The 12845-nt window shown below is 42.1% G+C and overlaps 1 protein-coding gene across 1 annotated transcript in view; it reads left to right on the top strand.

Annotated features, from left to right (window-relative positions):
* Positions 1-3586: 3586 nt before the first annotated feature.
* The window catches only part of HCRTR2 (hypocretin receptor 2), a 98366-nt gene continuing 89107 nt past the window's right edge, over positions 3587-12845 (top strand). Inside the window, exon 1 of the mRNA XM_036415097.2 lies at positions 3587-4675. Within this exon, the coding sequence (XP_036270990.1) occupies positions 4453-4675 (223 nt within the window). The 5' untranslated portion in view covers positions 3587-4452. The remainder of the gene's footprint in view (positions 4676-12845) is intronic.

Below are 12845 nucleotides of genomic sequence, written 5' to 3'. Positions count from 1 at the left end.
TGGGACTTTCTTTACTGACTTGTGATAATAAGCTGACTCCTTTCCCCAACCTCCAGCAGAAAGATTTTAAATTGAAGAGAATAATAGTATCTGCAGAGCTAAAAATCCTCTTCAAATGTCCTAAAAGGTATCAAAAGATCTAAGGAAGGAGATCACATCAAAATGAGTACTGTAATAATTATCATCTCTAATGTACTTGCAAAAGGGAAAACAAATAATAAATTGGAGTTTTGAGTGGAATTTTTATATGACCTTGGAGTACCACATATTTAAAATAAATCACCTGATAAATAATAGAAGGCAATAGAATACTTGTAAGATCAAGATAAATCCTGGCTTGTCACAACATAAAGCAGATAACATAACAGAATCTTGAAAAAAGTCATCTCCTTGTTTACACTTTTAGTCAAGAGTGATTAATTGCAGATATAACACTTAAAGAGAGCAGCTTGAAGTACAGACAAGTTGCAGTGCTACAAAATGAAAGCTAAGGACATCGAGTCCTTAGCAAATAGCATACTGGTCCATATTTATGAACCAACTGTCAATGACAAGGAATTTGCACACATTAATGAATATAGATTGGTACTAAAGTTGCAACAGCCTTTCCCCTTTTTGAAAAGAATAGTATATGGAAAAGGAAAACACATACTAATAAATCAGAGGGACACATATACCTCTGGATAAAGTTAGCAGAGTTGTATCAATGAACGTGAATGAAGCTACAGCAGGCCTGCTTGTCAAATTTACTGATAACAAGAGGTCTAGAGAAACGACTAATGCTTTAGGTCACATGTGTCAAACACAAGGCCCACGGGCCAAATCCGTCCCGTCAGGCCTTGCAATGTGACCCGCACCGCGCTGTCATCACTGCACTCTGCTGCGTTTCCATCACAATGACAGTTTATGACTGTTCAGTAAACCATTCGGCCCGCGATTTAGGCTGGATTTTAGATTTTGGCCCCTTCTCTGATTGAGTTCGACACCCCTACTTTAGGTAATAGAATCAGCATTTAAGAAAATCTGGTTAATCCTCAAATTAACAAAATTAAATTAATATATGTGTATATCATTTGGATATCCTACTTATACTAGTACTAGAGGCCCGGTGCATGGATTCATGCACCGGTGGGGTCCCTCAGTCTGGCCTGTGCCCTCTCACTATCAGGAACATCCGGGGGATGTAGTAGTGCCCAAAGTGGCAGGCAGCCAGGGCAGATTCTAAGCCAGGCCGGGTGCAGTATATCTGGGCTCCGCTGTGGAGGCAGAAGAGGCTCATGCTGGCCTTGAGTCTGGATTCTGACTGAGTGGGGCTCCACTGTGGGAGCTCACTGACCACCAGGGGGCAGCTCCTGCATTGAGCATCTTCCCCCTGGTAGTCAGTGTGCATCATAGCTACTGGTCAACTGGTCACTTAGGCTTTTATATATATAAATGTCACCTTTTAACACAGGCCTCTTTTGATAACCTATTTCTAATATGGCCTTTGGTATTCTTCACTCACGATTACTTCACTCTATTTAGTTTTTTTTTAAATTAATTTCTTTATTGATTATGGTATCACATATTTGTCCTCAACTCCCCATTCCAATCCCCCACCCCCTTCCATTCATACCCCCACCCCCCTATTGTCCTTGACCACTGGTTAGGCTCATATGTGTGCACATAAGTCCTTTGGTTGATCTCTCCCTTTTATCCTCACCCTCCCTTTGAGGTCCAACTGTCTGACCCATGGCTCCTTATCTCTGGGTTTGTTCTTGTTCATCAGTCTATATTGTTCGCCATTTCCCCTAGATGAGTGAGATCATGTCCTACTGGAAATATACTTATAAGAATAAAAAATGAGACAAGCAATAATCGCTATGTTGAAAGGCATATGAATCAGTCTGTAGTGAGTTTCTTTCTGGGCCACTAGTTCTTTTGAGACCCAATTTCAATGTCAAACAGTTCCTTATGTGTACATGTCAGCAATGATATTTCAGTTCTGGATGGTGGGCAAATGGTGGTAATGCAGGTCCAACCCTCTCTGGTTTGGTCCTGGGCAACCTGCAGTGATACACAGCTGCTGACTGCTATTATGGTGAGGTTTAGTTTTCAACATAGCACGTATCCTTTCCTAATACTTTTCTTATGTACTTATTAACTTGTTTTCTTTCTATTGATAGCTTCACTGGAAAGTAAAATGCATGCAGTAGTAACCTAGATTAACTTGTATCACTGAGAGTGAAACAGGAGCACTAAGTAAACATATCAAAAAATAAAATGCCCATTTTTTTTATCTTCTCTTAAAAAGAAATTTGACAAAGAAGAATGGGTAAATCCAACAAGAGTATGTTTTAAGAAATAGGGCATCTGTACAATAATAGAAGCACTAAGGTGGGATCTAAAGTACTGGATGGTTTTGCCACTGAGTAGTTCTTTGACCTTTTGTAATTTCTTCAGAAACAGTTTACTCATATGTGAACAAGGCCGATAATAGCCCATCAGAGGTTTTATAATAATGTGTATAAAATAATTTTATAAACTATAATGTACAAAACAAATGTGAAGGACTATGATTGGGGGTCCAGGTATGGGGTTGAATAAATGCTTAATATGAACACTCAGTGTCTTGTGATGTTTGAAAAAATAGTAAAATACAAACACTGGAAATAGTAGTATACATTTTGTACTGGCAAGACCCAATCCAGATAACTGTATTTCCTCTTACCTGCATGTTATTCAAGCTATTGACAAATGTCTAAAGGAAGACCAAGCAAATATAGGTTGTAGAGATAATGCCATTTCTAAAACAATGGAAATAATTGGGGGGGGAAGTGATTTTAGGGCGTATGGGAAGGGGAGGGGACTGTGGTGTTTATTTTTTTTTCTCAATATTCTTTATTTTTTTTCTCTTTATTGATTTTGGTATTACATATGTGTCTTTCCCCCCCATTCTCCCCCACTCATGCCCTCAAACCTCTTCTCCCCCGTCCCCCCCCCCCCCAGCATCTGTGTCCATTGGTTAAACTTATATGCACACATACAAGTCCTTTGGTTGTGGTTCTTACTTTGAATATGTGAAGAATTGTCACGTGGAAGACTTAATCCATGCAGCACTAAGATGCCAACTACGAATTAGATATAAAGACTGAGAAAGACAAATGTTGGCTAAATATCTTGTTTCAATGTGTGGCAGAGTTTTCTAAACTTTAAAGCAGTCCCATAATAGTGGATGTAATAAATTATGGTGTCACATCCAAACCAGGGACACATCAGCAATGTCTTCAGGAGGCTTCTACTATTCTGCTGGAGTCTAGCCTAGATGATCCCAAGGTCCTTCCCAAGTCCAAGATTATAATCAAGCAAATGCAATATTCCCATCAGGCTTACTGAGAACGAAAGAATCTTGAAGTCAAACTCAGACACATCCCCAAATACTTTTTCTTAGAGACCAAATCAATCAATGAGAGAATGACAGGTGATATCAGCCGTGAGTCCAGGAGAAGGAAGACCAGCGGGTGTGGCTATCACCAGAGAGCAATCCTGCTTCAATCACCCCATCCAGCTGGAAACCCCGTTCATGCTGGTTGGCGTGGCTCCTTCGCTTGAGCACGTTTAACTGTGAGCGCACTGATGACCCTTGGTGTCCTTTAAGAATCCCCTGCTCTGTTTCACATGACACTTGCTGTTGCAAACACAAACTTTCACTCACTGTGTCTTACAAAAGGGTCTCATTTCCCAGTTTCGAGGGAGAGATGCTGAATTAGAAAAGCTAAACACATGTTAAACTATCTGCCTGGAATGACTTGTGCAGAGTGCTGCTGGAGGAACACAGGGATTCCTCCTCACCCCCTTTATAAAGAGACAAAGGCATCAGATACATCCTGCGTGCACCATGCGTTGCCATGTTGCCATGTGCACAGACCTACACATGTATGATTAAGAGAAACTGCAGCTGAGACATGGAGGGGGAAATAGAAAGTAGCAAAGACGGAGATTGGACTCGCAGAGAAACAGGTTGAAATCATTTTCATTACTTTTTCCCCTCCCACTCCAGCTCTCCATCAGCAGCGCGGGAGGAGGCTGTGGGCTGCTGCGGGCGGGCTCAGTGCAGGAATGAGGAGTAATTGAGCTTGAGCCGAGCCCAGCGGAGGTAGCGTCTCCTCCCGGTGTCATTGCTGCAGCTCCAGGGCCCAGTCCCTAAGTCCTCAGGCACCTCGCTCCCCGCTCCCCGGTGCAGAAGCGCCTGCAAAGCCAGCCCCGGGCTGGGCTCCGGTCGCAGCAGAAGTTGCGGGGCGCAGGACTCCAGCGGAGGCATTGGCTCCTGAACTTTTCACGTCATTTTCTGTTCGGAGCCCCTTCTCTCCTCTCCGCGCAGCAGCCGTTCCCGCCGCGGATCCCACTGCTCATGGGGCAGGGGCAGAGCCGCTTGCAGCACTGAGCCGAGCCGAACCGGACTGGAGCCCCGTGATGTCCGGCACCAAACTGGAGGACTCCCCCCCTTGCCGCAACTGGACATCCGCTCCGGAGCTGAATGAAACTCAGGAGCCCTTCTTGAGCCCCACCGACTATGACGACGAGGAATTCCTGCGGTACCTGTGGAGGGAATACCTGCACCCCAAGGAATATGAGTGGGTCCTGATCGCGGGGTACATCATCGTGTTCGTGGTGGCGCTCGTTGGGAACATCCTGGGTGAGTCCTGTTCCCAGCAGCCCCCCAGAGGGCTGTCGCATACCCTTCGCCCCAGGCTGCAAAAAGCTCCCAGACCCCTCCCTCCCCCTGGGCTGCAAACAAAGGTCCCTGCTCTCGGGGTGGGGTTTTCTATTAAAAAAAAAAAAAAAAAAGTTTTCTGATTTTAGGAACCAGGACCAAGGACGGAGCGTTGGAAAGGTGATTCCTTTTTTGTTTGTTTGTTTTGTTTTGTTTTGGGTGTTTTCTTTTTTTCTGCAGAGAGAAGCGGGGAACGGAACCGCATTTCTCTTAGGAGCGCCTGGGTTGCAAAGTGCCGGGAGAGGGGCGGGGAGGACTAGCGCCAGGTGGATTCGGAGTGAGGGGAAATGGTCCATCCTTTTGTGGTGGCATGGCTGGTGGTTTCAGGGGCTTTGGGGAGAAGGAAAGCTGGAAGGATGAAAAGCTGTTGCCCCATACGGAGCAAGCTTGCTTTGGCTTTTGAAGTCACGGAGGGTGTGCGGGCGAGGTGGAGTGCCCTTTGGCGTGGAGGGTTAGGCTCTGTCTGGAGATGGGCATGAAAGGGCAGGGGGTGGAGGCGGAGGCGAAGCAGCGAGGTGCACTCAAGCACTGAGGCTTAATTAGAGAGGAACCATCCTGGGAGCAATCAAGAAGGAGGGGCATCTGAGAAAAGTGCCAAGGAGATCCCAATCATCCATCCATCCATTCATCATTCATTCATACATTCAACCTCCCCCTCCCCCAGAACATGCTGTTGCGACGGTTCAGAAATATTTGTAACTGACTGTTTTGTGTGTGTGTGTGTGTGTGTGTGTGTGTGTGTGTGTTCTGTGTGTCTGTGTGTGTGTGTGGTGTCCCCTCCCTCCACGCCAAACAAGACCTATTTTAATGCTAGGCTTATCTCTATTTGTCCCTGTCTAAATTTGCATGCAAACCCAGCCCATTCCCCCCGCCTCTGCATGATTTCTGAGGGTTGGGGAGTGGGTGTGATGGTGATATGATGGCTGTGGTGGTGGAGTTTATTAGAGCAGCTAGGGAATCCACTTTAAAAGGGCTTTAGGATGGCCATGAGGACTTAACCTGAATTGTGAATGGACCAAGCATGTGCCTTGATGAATGGAGAGTGGGAGGCAGTTCATATGCAGAGGGCAGTGCAGAGGGAATCTCTGTTGAAAAGAACAGGAGGAGAACGGGGAGGCTAGGAGAGGATGCTCTCTCCCTCATGATTATGAAAAGGGAAGAAGAGGAGTGATGTGAAATAGTCCTGGAGGCTTTGAAGTCCAAAACAAATAATCTGTAGCTTCAGTGGAAGATGTCAAAGGAATTTACCAGGCTTTCAACATTCATCTCTTTTTTACTTTCTCTCTCCAAGTGTGCCATTCTGCGCAGGAGGCACTCAAAGTAGTCTCTCATCAGCTTAGCAGGTAGTGAGGGTAGTTGGTAGTATATGATGAAGAGGTGTTCTGGAGAAAATTGGTAGACTTAGTATTTGATAAGAGAAATAAGACTTTTCTGAGAACTTTAGTTTGCTCTTCCTGTATTATTTTAGACTTTTTTTTTCTTTTGTTGGTGTTTTAAAACATAAACATAAGGGAGTATTTTGGGGATGCCAACAAGGTGGATGAAGGTGCAAATACACCTGAGTAGGGCCGTTTGTTATAAGGACACATCTGTTAATAACAATGCCTTTCCTGTTTTCCTTCTTCTTGTCATCCATCCTTAGTGTTACAACTATTCAGACACATGGTCACCACTATAGGAACATTGCACTGCATTATGTCAACACTTAATACTAAGTGAATAATCCCAATTGAAAATCTGTTGAGGACCTAATGTGTGCCAGACCCCTTCATATACACTCTCTCACTTAAACCTCAAAGTAGCCCACATTTGACAGAAGAAGCAAGACTTGGAGAAATGAAATTACTCATTAAGGAACATGCTTCAGATTCAATTCCATTTTTTCTGACCTCATATCCAGAATACTTCAAGAAATTTCTACCTTAGAGCTAGAAAGCATACAGAGAATGAATTCCTTACACCTGATTGTCTGCAAGTCTATTAAACATACTTCCTGTTCTCTTCTGCACCTATGTCCAATGCTAGTAAATTACCACAAGGGGTTAATGGTTCTATTATTCTTTCCAACAACAAGAAAAACAAACCGTTCCTTGGGGAAATGTTATTGCATTGCAGTAAATGTTTGATATGTCTTGAAGGGATGGCTACAAATCATATTTCCCTTCTCTAATTTTATTTCAGGCTTAATCTCTGTCATAAAATTTGCTCCTCTTTGCTGTTATTTCATTCTGGCTTTGCACAGACCTACCTGTGATTCATACTCTTTATATACTAATTGAATAGTTTAGGGACACATGATTGCTAATCTGGGGAATGTTTTAATCTCAAGAAGTAAGACAACTTGTTTCATTACCTAAGGAAGAGAGTGCTGTCCATAGCTCCAAGTGCTGAAATGGCCATTTCCATTTAGCTTACAAAGAAAGCTTTAATCAAAGCCCTCTGCTTTTAAGATTCTGACAGCTATTTTGTTCAGCACTGAATGATACTGAAATCCTCTCTGGCTGAACTGGAATTCATTCTTTACTGACATATTCTGAGAGTTGATGAGGTTAAATTTGACATTTAGACAAATGAGCAGTGTCATTACTCACAGACAACTTCCTGCTCTTTGATGTCACTGTCAAATTTGCAAAACAGATTACATTGAGAACTGCTTTTTTGCCCCTCTGGTATCAGTAATTTTACTCAGAGATTGGCAGGACAAAAAAAAATCATATTATTCTTCAAGATAAAGAGGCAACCTTAGGTTTGAAGGTGAAATACCACAATGTAAGTAGCAGATGTAATCACTGACTCTTTAAGTCCATTCACCATTTGCACTTGCCTGTAACTGACTACTTGGAAAATATCAACCTTGTTGAACTTACAAATATAACGTACCAGTTAGAAGGCATTTCTACCACAATGCCCCTTTTGTGAAGTGGTGTACCAGGATGATAAAGTCTTGATCATCCCACCTTATTTTCTTTAGTCCACAGTTCCTCTCTCATTGTATGCCCTCTCCACTATCAGGGTTTACTTCCCAGAGACAGAAAGCAGTTTCCTGAGAAAAAAAAAAAAGTGACAAAAGTCATAAAAAAAGAAGTCAAGTATTACTCTACATGGAGTTTCATAAGTATAATCATTCTCATCTAAGGCACACACATTTCATTATATAATTTAACTCCTAGGGGTGAAGGTGGGACAGTGTTCTTTTTGAAAGCAGTGTTTGCCAGCATTAAATTATTCCCCATAAAACCTACTCCTGGGTGTTCCTTATACGATAGCCAATTATTTGACTAGTACATTTTGAGCAATATTATGGTGGGTTTATTTTAATTATATATTTTTGGGGAGAGAGCTCTTGAGAACAACTCAAAGGAAACTCTTTAAGTCCTACATGTTATTTTTGTGGTTGAAACTGAAAGATAGGTTCTAATCAGTTTAAACATTCAACATCTGGAGAAATTGAGTAATGCTCTGCCTTTCGAGATATTTTTTTATTTTTATTTTTATTTATTTTATTTATTTATTTTTTTTTACCTGGAATGCTTCTATTTTCCTGTTGGTGTTGCCATATGAAAAATGAGGAGAACATTCAACAAATGACATGATCCATCTGTGCTTCTTGCTTCTCATATGACCATTAACTAGTTATTAAGCTCTCCAAGTCTGATTTTTTTTCTATTGAAAATTAATGGTGGTAATGCCTGTCTTATATAAATCTGATGAGGATGTTTTATCCACCAACACATAGTAAATACTAAATGCCAATTTCTCTTCCTTCATTCCCATTGTTGAAGTATCTCCCCAATGTGGTTTGCAGCTGTCTTCTGCCTCCATGGCCAGACTGTAGTTTTGTAGCTCTTTATGGCCTCAGCTGTATCCTTCTTCTGAATTAGTATTTAACTGAAAGGTATTAATAAAGTGGATCTGACCTTTTTCTCAATTGAGGATTTTGCTATCAGCTATTCATAAAATGAAGTTGGCACATGTTATTCTTCTTTTCTATCCCAGCTCCACCCACCAACCCCCTAACAGGTGCTTATAGTCTTTATACTGAGTGATTTGCATTGCCTTCTCACCTCTCTGTGCAAGTCATTCCTATCATGATATATTTTTTTCTCTCTCTTTCATGGTTTCAGTTTGCCTGTATTGGGTCCATTCACAGAACTTTTAAATTGTTAGTTGGTTGGTCTATCACTGTTAATGTTTTAAATGGAACCCATGTACACACAGACACACAAAAAACAGCAATGATATGTTGATTTAATTGAGTTAAAGCACACTGCTCATTAAGAGTTTACCCAGCAGCTGAAACCGGTTTGGCTCAGTGGGTAGATCCTCGGCCTGAGGACTGAAGGGTCCCAGGTTCAATCCTAGTCAAGGGCATGTGCATTGGTTGTGAGCACATCCCGGGTAGGGGGGTGTGCAGGAGGCAGCTGGTCGATGTTTCTAACTCTATCCCTCTCCCTTCCTCTCTGTAAAAAATCAATAAAAAATATATTTTTAAAAAAGAGTTTACCCAACAGCAGTTAAGCTAAGTTGGGTTGGTGGGGTGGGAAGAATATCTGTAATAGGGTTGCTTCTTACAAAGCCAATCTTATGTCCCATGTGTGGAAATGGCAGAGTTACAAGTTCTCACTATTCCTAAAACTAAGAGACACTTCTTTGATGCTGCTTCTGATGCCCACTTCAGCTCTGTGGGTGTGCGCAACCCAGCCTTTCCTACACAGGAAGCAGAAAGAGGTTGGAGATAATACCTTATTCATATCCTCCAGTGCTCCATAGAAGTCATGAGTGGTGACTGTAAAAGGTAATATTAATACTATCATTAAGCTTTGAACGTGTACATTTTTAGTTGCAGAATGAAAACCAGACTTATTTGAATAAGAGTTAAAGTGTGCCTCCACCTTTTTATTAAAATTATAACTAGTTAGTATTACTGGGTAAAATAAATCATGTTTTTTACTTGAACAAAATCTCAGTGATAATTTTTTAAATGTCCATTTCATAGGTAACAGCAACATTTATCATGAACAGGCACTAATGGAATAACAATTGGTACTATAATTTGCATGTAATGGATTCTTTCTACATTAAAAAATATGAGTAAAGTGAAATATAAAAAAATACCAATTTTCAAAACATGACCAATCTGACACTTGAATACAAATTTGTTTTATAAATGAGTATTCCAGTTTTAATTTTTTTTCTTGATATGTATTAGGGCATACATATGCATTTTATATACTTACTAGTGGCCTGGCACATGAAAATTCATTCCCCCGGGGGCAGGGGAGGTGGGTGTTCCTAAGCCCACCCTCACCCTCTCCAATCTGGGACCCCTTGGAGGATGTCCGACTGCCGGTTTAGGCCCAATAGCAAATCGGGCCTAAACCGGCAGTCGGACATCCCGCTCACAATCTGTGACTCCTGACTCCTAACCACTCACCTGCCTGCCAGCCTGATCAACCTGAACTGCCCTCTCTTCCAGCCTGATCACCCCTAACTGCCGGCCCCACCAGCCTGCTTGCCTACAACTGTGCTACCCATTGGCCTGCTTGCCCCGAACTGCCTCCCCCCAACCTGTTTACCCCCAACTTCACCCAACCTGCTGGCCAGCTCGTTTCCAACTGCTCCCCTGTTGGCCTGCTCATTCCCACCTGCTTCCCCCTAACTGTTCCTCCCTCTGGCCTGATCACCCACAATCGCCCCATCCTCTGGCCTGCTCACCCCCAGCTGACCCCCCTGCCAGCCTGCTTTCCCCCAACTGCCTGTGCCTTGGCCCCACCACCATGACTTTGTCCGGAAGGATGTCTGGAAGGTCTCCTGGTCTAATTAGCATATCACCCTTTTATTAGTATAGATGTAATTTTAATTATTTCATGTTTTAGAATATATTTCCAAATCCTCATGTTCTGCAGCTATTTTAGCATTCCAGAGTTCCTGAATTCTCATTTAGTTCCTCAAATTTTAGGAATAGGCATTGCTGTTATTATTTCTCTGATGAAACAAGATGTTTCCATCTTTCTTCCTATAGCATCCTGACATATCCCACAGCCTTAGTGCTGTTGGCTCCATTAAGTAATGGCTCACTAGTAAGGTTCATTCAATGTCATGTGATGGACGAAGCTGGGGATATTCATTTCTAGTTCCTTTCCTCACTGCAAAGAGAAAGGAAGAATATTTATTGTGTACTATATGCCAGGCTCCACAATGAATGTATTTCATTGATGCCACATAACAAGCTTTTACTGAGGAATTTAATAACTTTGTTTCATAAATGAGATAAATGAAATTCAAAAAGCTATTTTAATGTGTTCCAAAGTTTAGTCCTATAGTAAGTAGCAGCATTAGGTTGCAAATAAGAATCCATAGGGTTCCATGGCTCACTTGTGTTCCATTACTTCATCCTGTCTCTCTCCTTTGCTTTTAATTCTGATTAAGAAACACAAAAGAAAGGAAAGTGGAAATGATACTTAGGTGTGCCCTCTAGACAATTTACAAAGTTGTTCTGGCATGTTGCCATGGCATTTCTCTGAGAGACTATAGCTGTGAGCTCATCTGATAAACTAATCAAGGTCAGGCTACAGTTACTTCACAAGAGAAAAATTCAAGGTTTTATAGGCACTTCCAAAAATACTTTTGCCTGGCCAGGGGGTGATTCATTGGATACAGGTTAGGTAATTGTGGCCAAGTATAATTTTGTTTATTGTGCTGGGCTTAGGAATAAGTTAAGACTGATGTTCTATCATTCAATATCTTACATGACCTAATGCTTTTTTTTTTTCTTTTTAAGTTTTCAAACCTACACATGCATTTTAGTTTATTTTTTCATCCTATGTTATAATTAACTAGAGACCCAGTGAATGAAAATTAATGCACTGGGGGGAGAGGTGGTGTCCCTCAGCCCGGCCTGTCCCTCTCACAGTCCAGGAGCACTCAAGGGTGGGAGGTTACCCGGCAATCAGGGGAAGGCGATGCCTCATCACACCTCGGCTGCTGCACTGCCAGAAGCACAAGCCTCGCCGAAACCAGTTTGGCTCAGTGGATAGTGTTGGCCTTTGGACTAGGAGGTCCCAGGTTCAATTCGGTCAAGGGCATGTACCTTGGTTGCGGGCATATCCCCAGTAGGGGATGTGCAAGAGGCAGCTGATCAATGATTCTCTCTCATCAATGTTTCTAACTCTCTGTCCCTGTCTCTTCCTCTCTGTAAAAAATCAATAAGATATATTTAAAAAAAGGAAAAAAAGCGCAAGCTTCAGGTGACAATGGGTGGCTGGGCAGCCACCATCCAAGGCTTACCTGTACCTTGGGCATCAGCTGGCCAGCCACCATCTGACATTTGCCTGTGCCTTGGGCTGGCCCTGGGTGACTAGGGAGCTGAGGGGATTGGGGGACTCTGAAGGCAGGTGCATGGAGTGGCCAAACCTACCTGGGAGTGGGCCCAGCCTTGCTGCATGCCTGCCACCCGGGCTCGGCTGAAGGGACTGGGCACCACCATCTTGTGCCTGTGGGTGCCGCCATCTTTGAGGGTATGGCCGTTAATTAGCATATTCCCTTGTTATTGGCTGTGGGTGCCACAATCTTTGAGGGTAGGGCAGTCAATTAGCATATCCCCTCCTAATTGTCTGTGGGCTTCACCATCTTGCGAGAGCATTTGGGTCAATTAGCATATTCCCTTTTTATTAGATAGGATGTTAACTTTTAAAAATTATAAATTTATTTTGATTTAACTGAATAGGTCAATCTTTATATCACACAATATTGTTCCTAGAGCATAATGATGCTACATATGTCCAGAGGCATAACTCATAACACCAATTATGAAATGACCATTAGACATTAACAATAGAACATTTTAAGACGAATACATGACATATGTGGCCAGTATTTGAATAGATTATTCATAGGACTGAATTTGTTAATTTTACCTTTGTTCTCAAAGAGAGATGATCTCTTAAACAAGTAAATGGATTTTATACATATTTAAAGTAGTGTTAACTTTATTGCCAGTAGAACTGTTTTCTAATAACAACAAAAATATGTTCAGAATAAATATGTACTTTATTCTTTAAAATATTTTAGGATTATTAACATTAAGTTTTTT

Source organism: Pipistrellus kuhlii, unplaced genomic scaffold (assembly GCF_014108245.1).
Source record: "Pipistrellus kuhlii isolate mPipKuh1 unplaced genomic scaffold, mPipKuh1.p scaffold_m20_p_5, whole genome shotgun sequence".
Taxonomy (NCBI): Eukaryota; Metazoa; Chordata; class Mammalia; order Chiroptera; family Vespertilionidae; genus Pipistrellus; species Pipistrellus kuhlii.
This window is presented reverse-complemented; position numbering and strand designations above follow the sequence as displayed.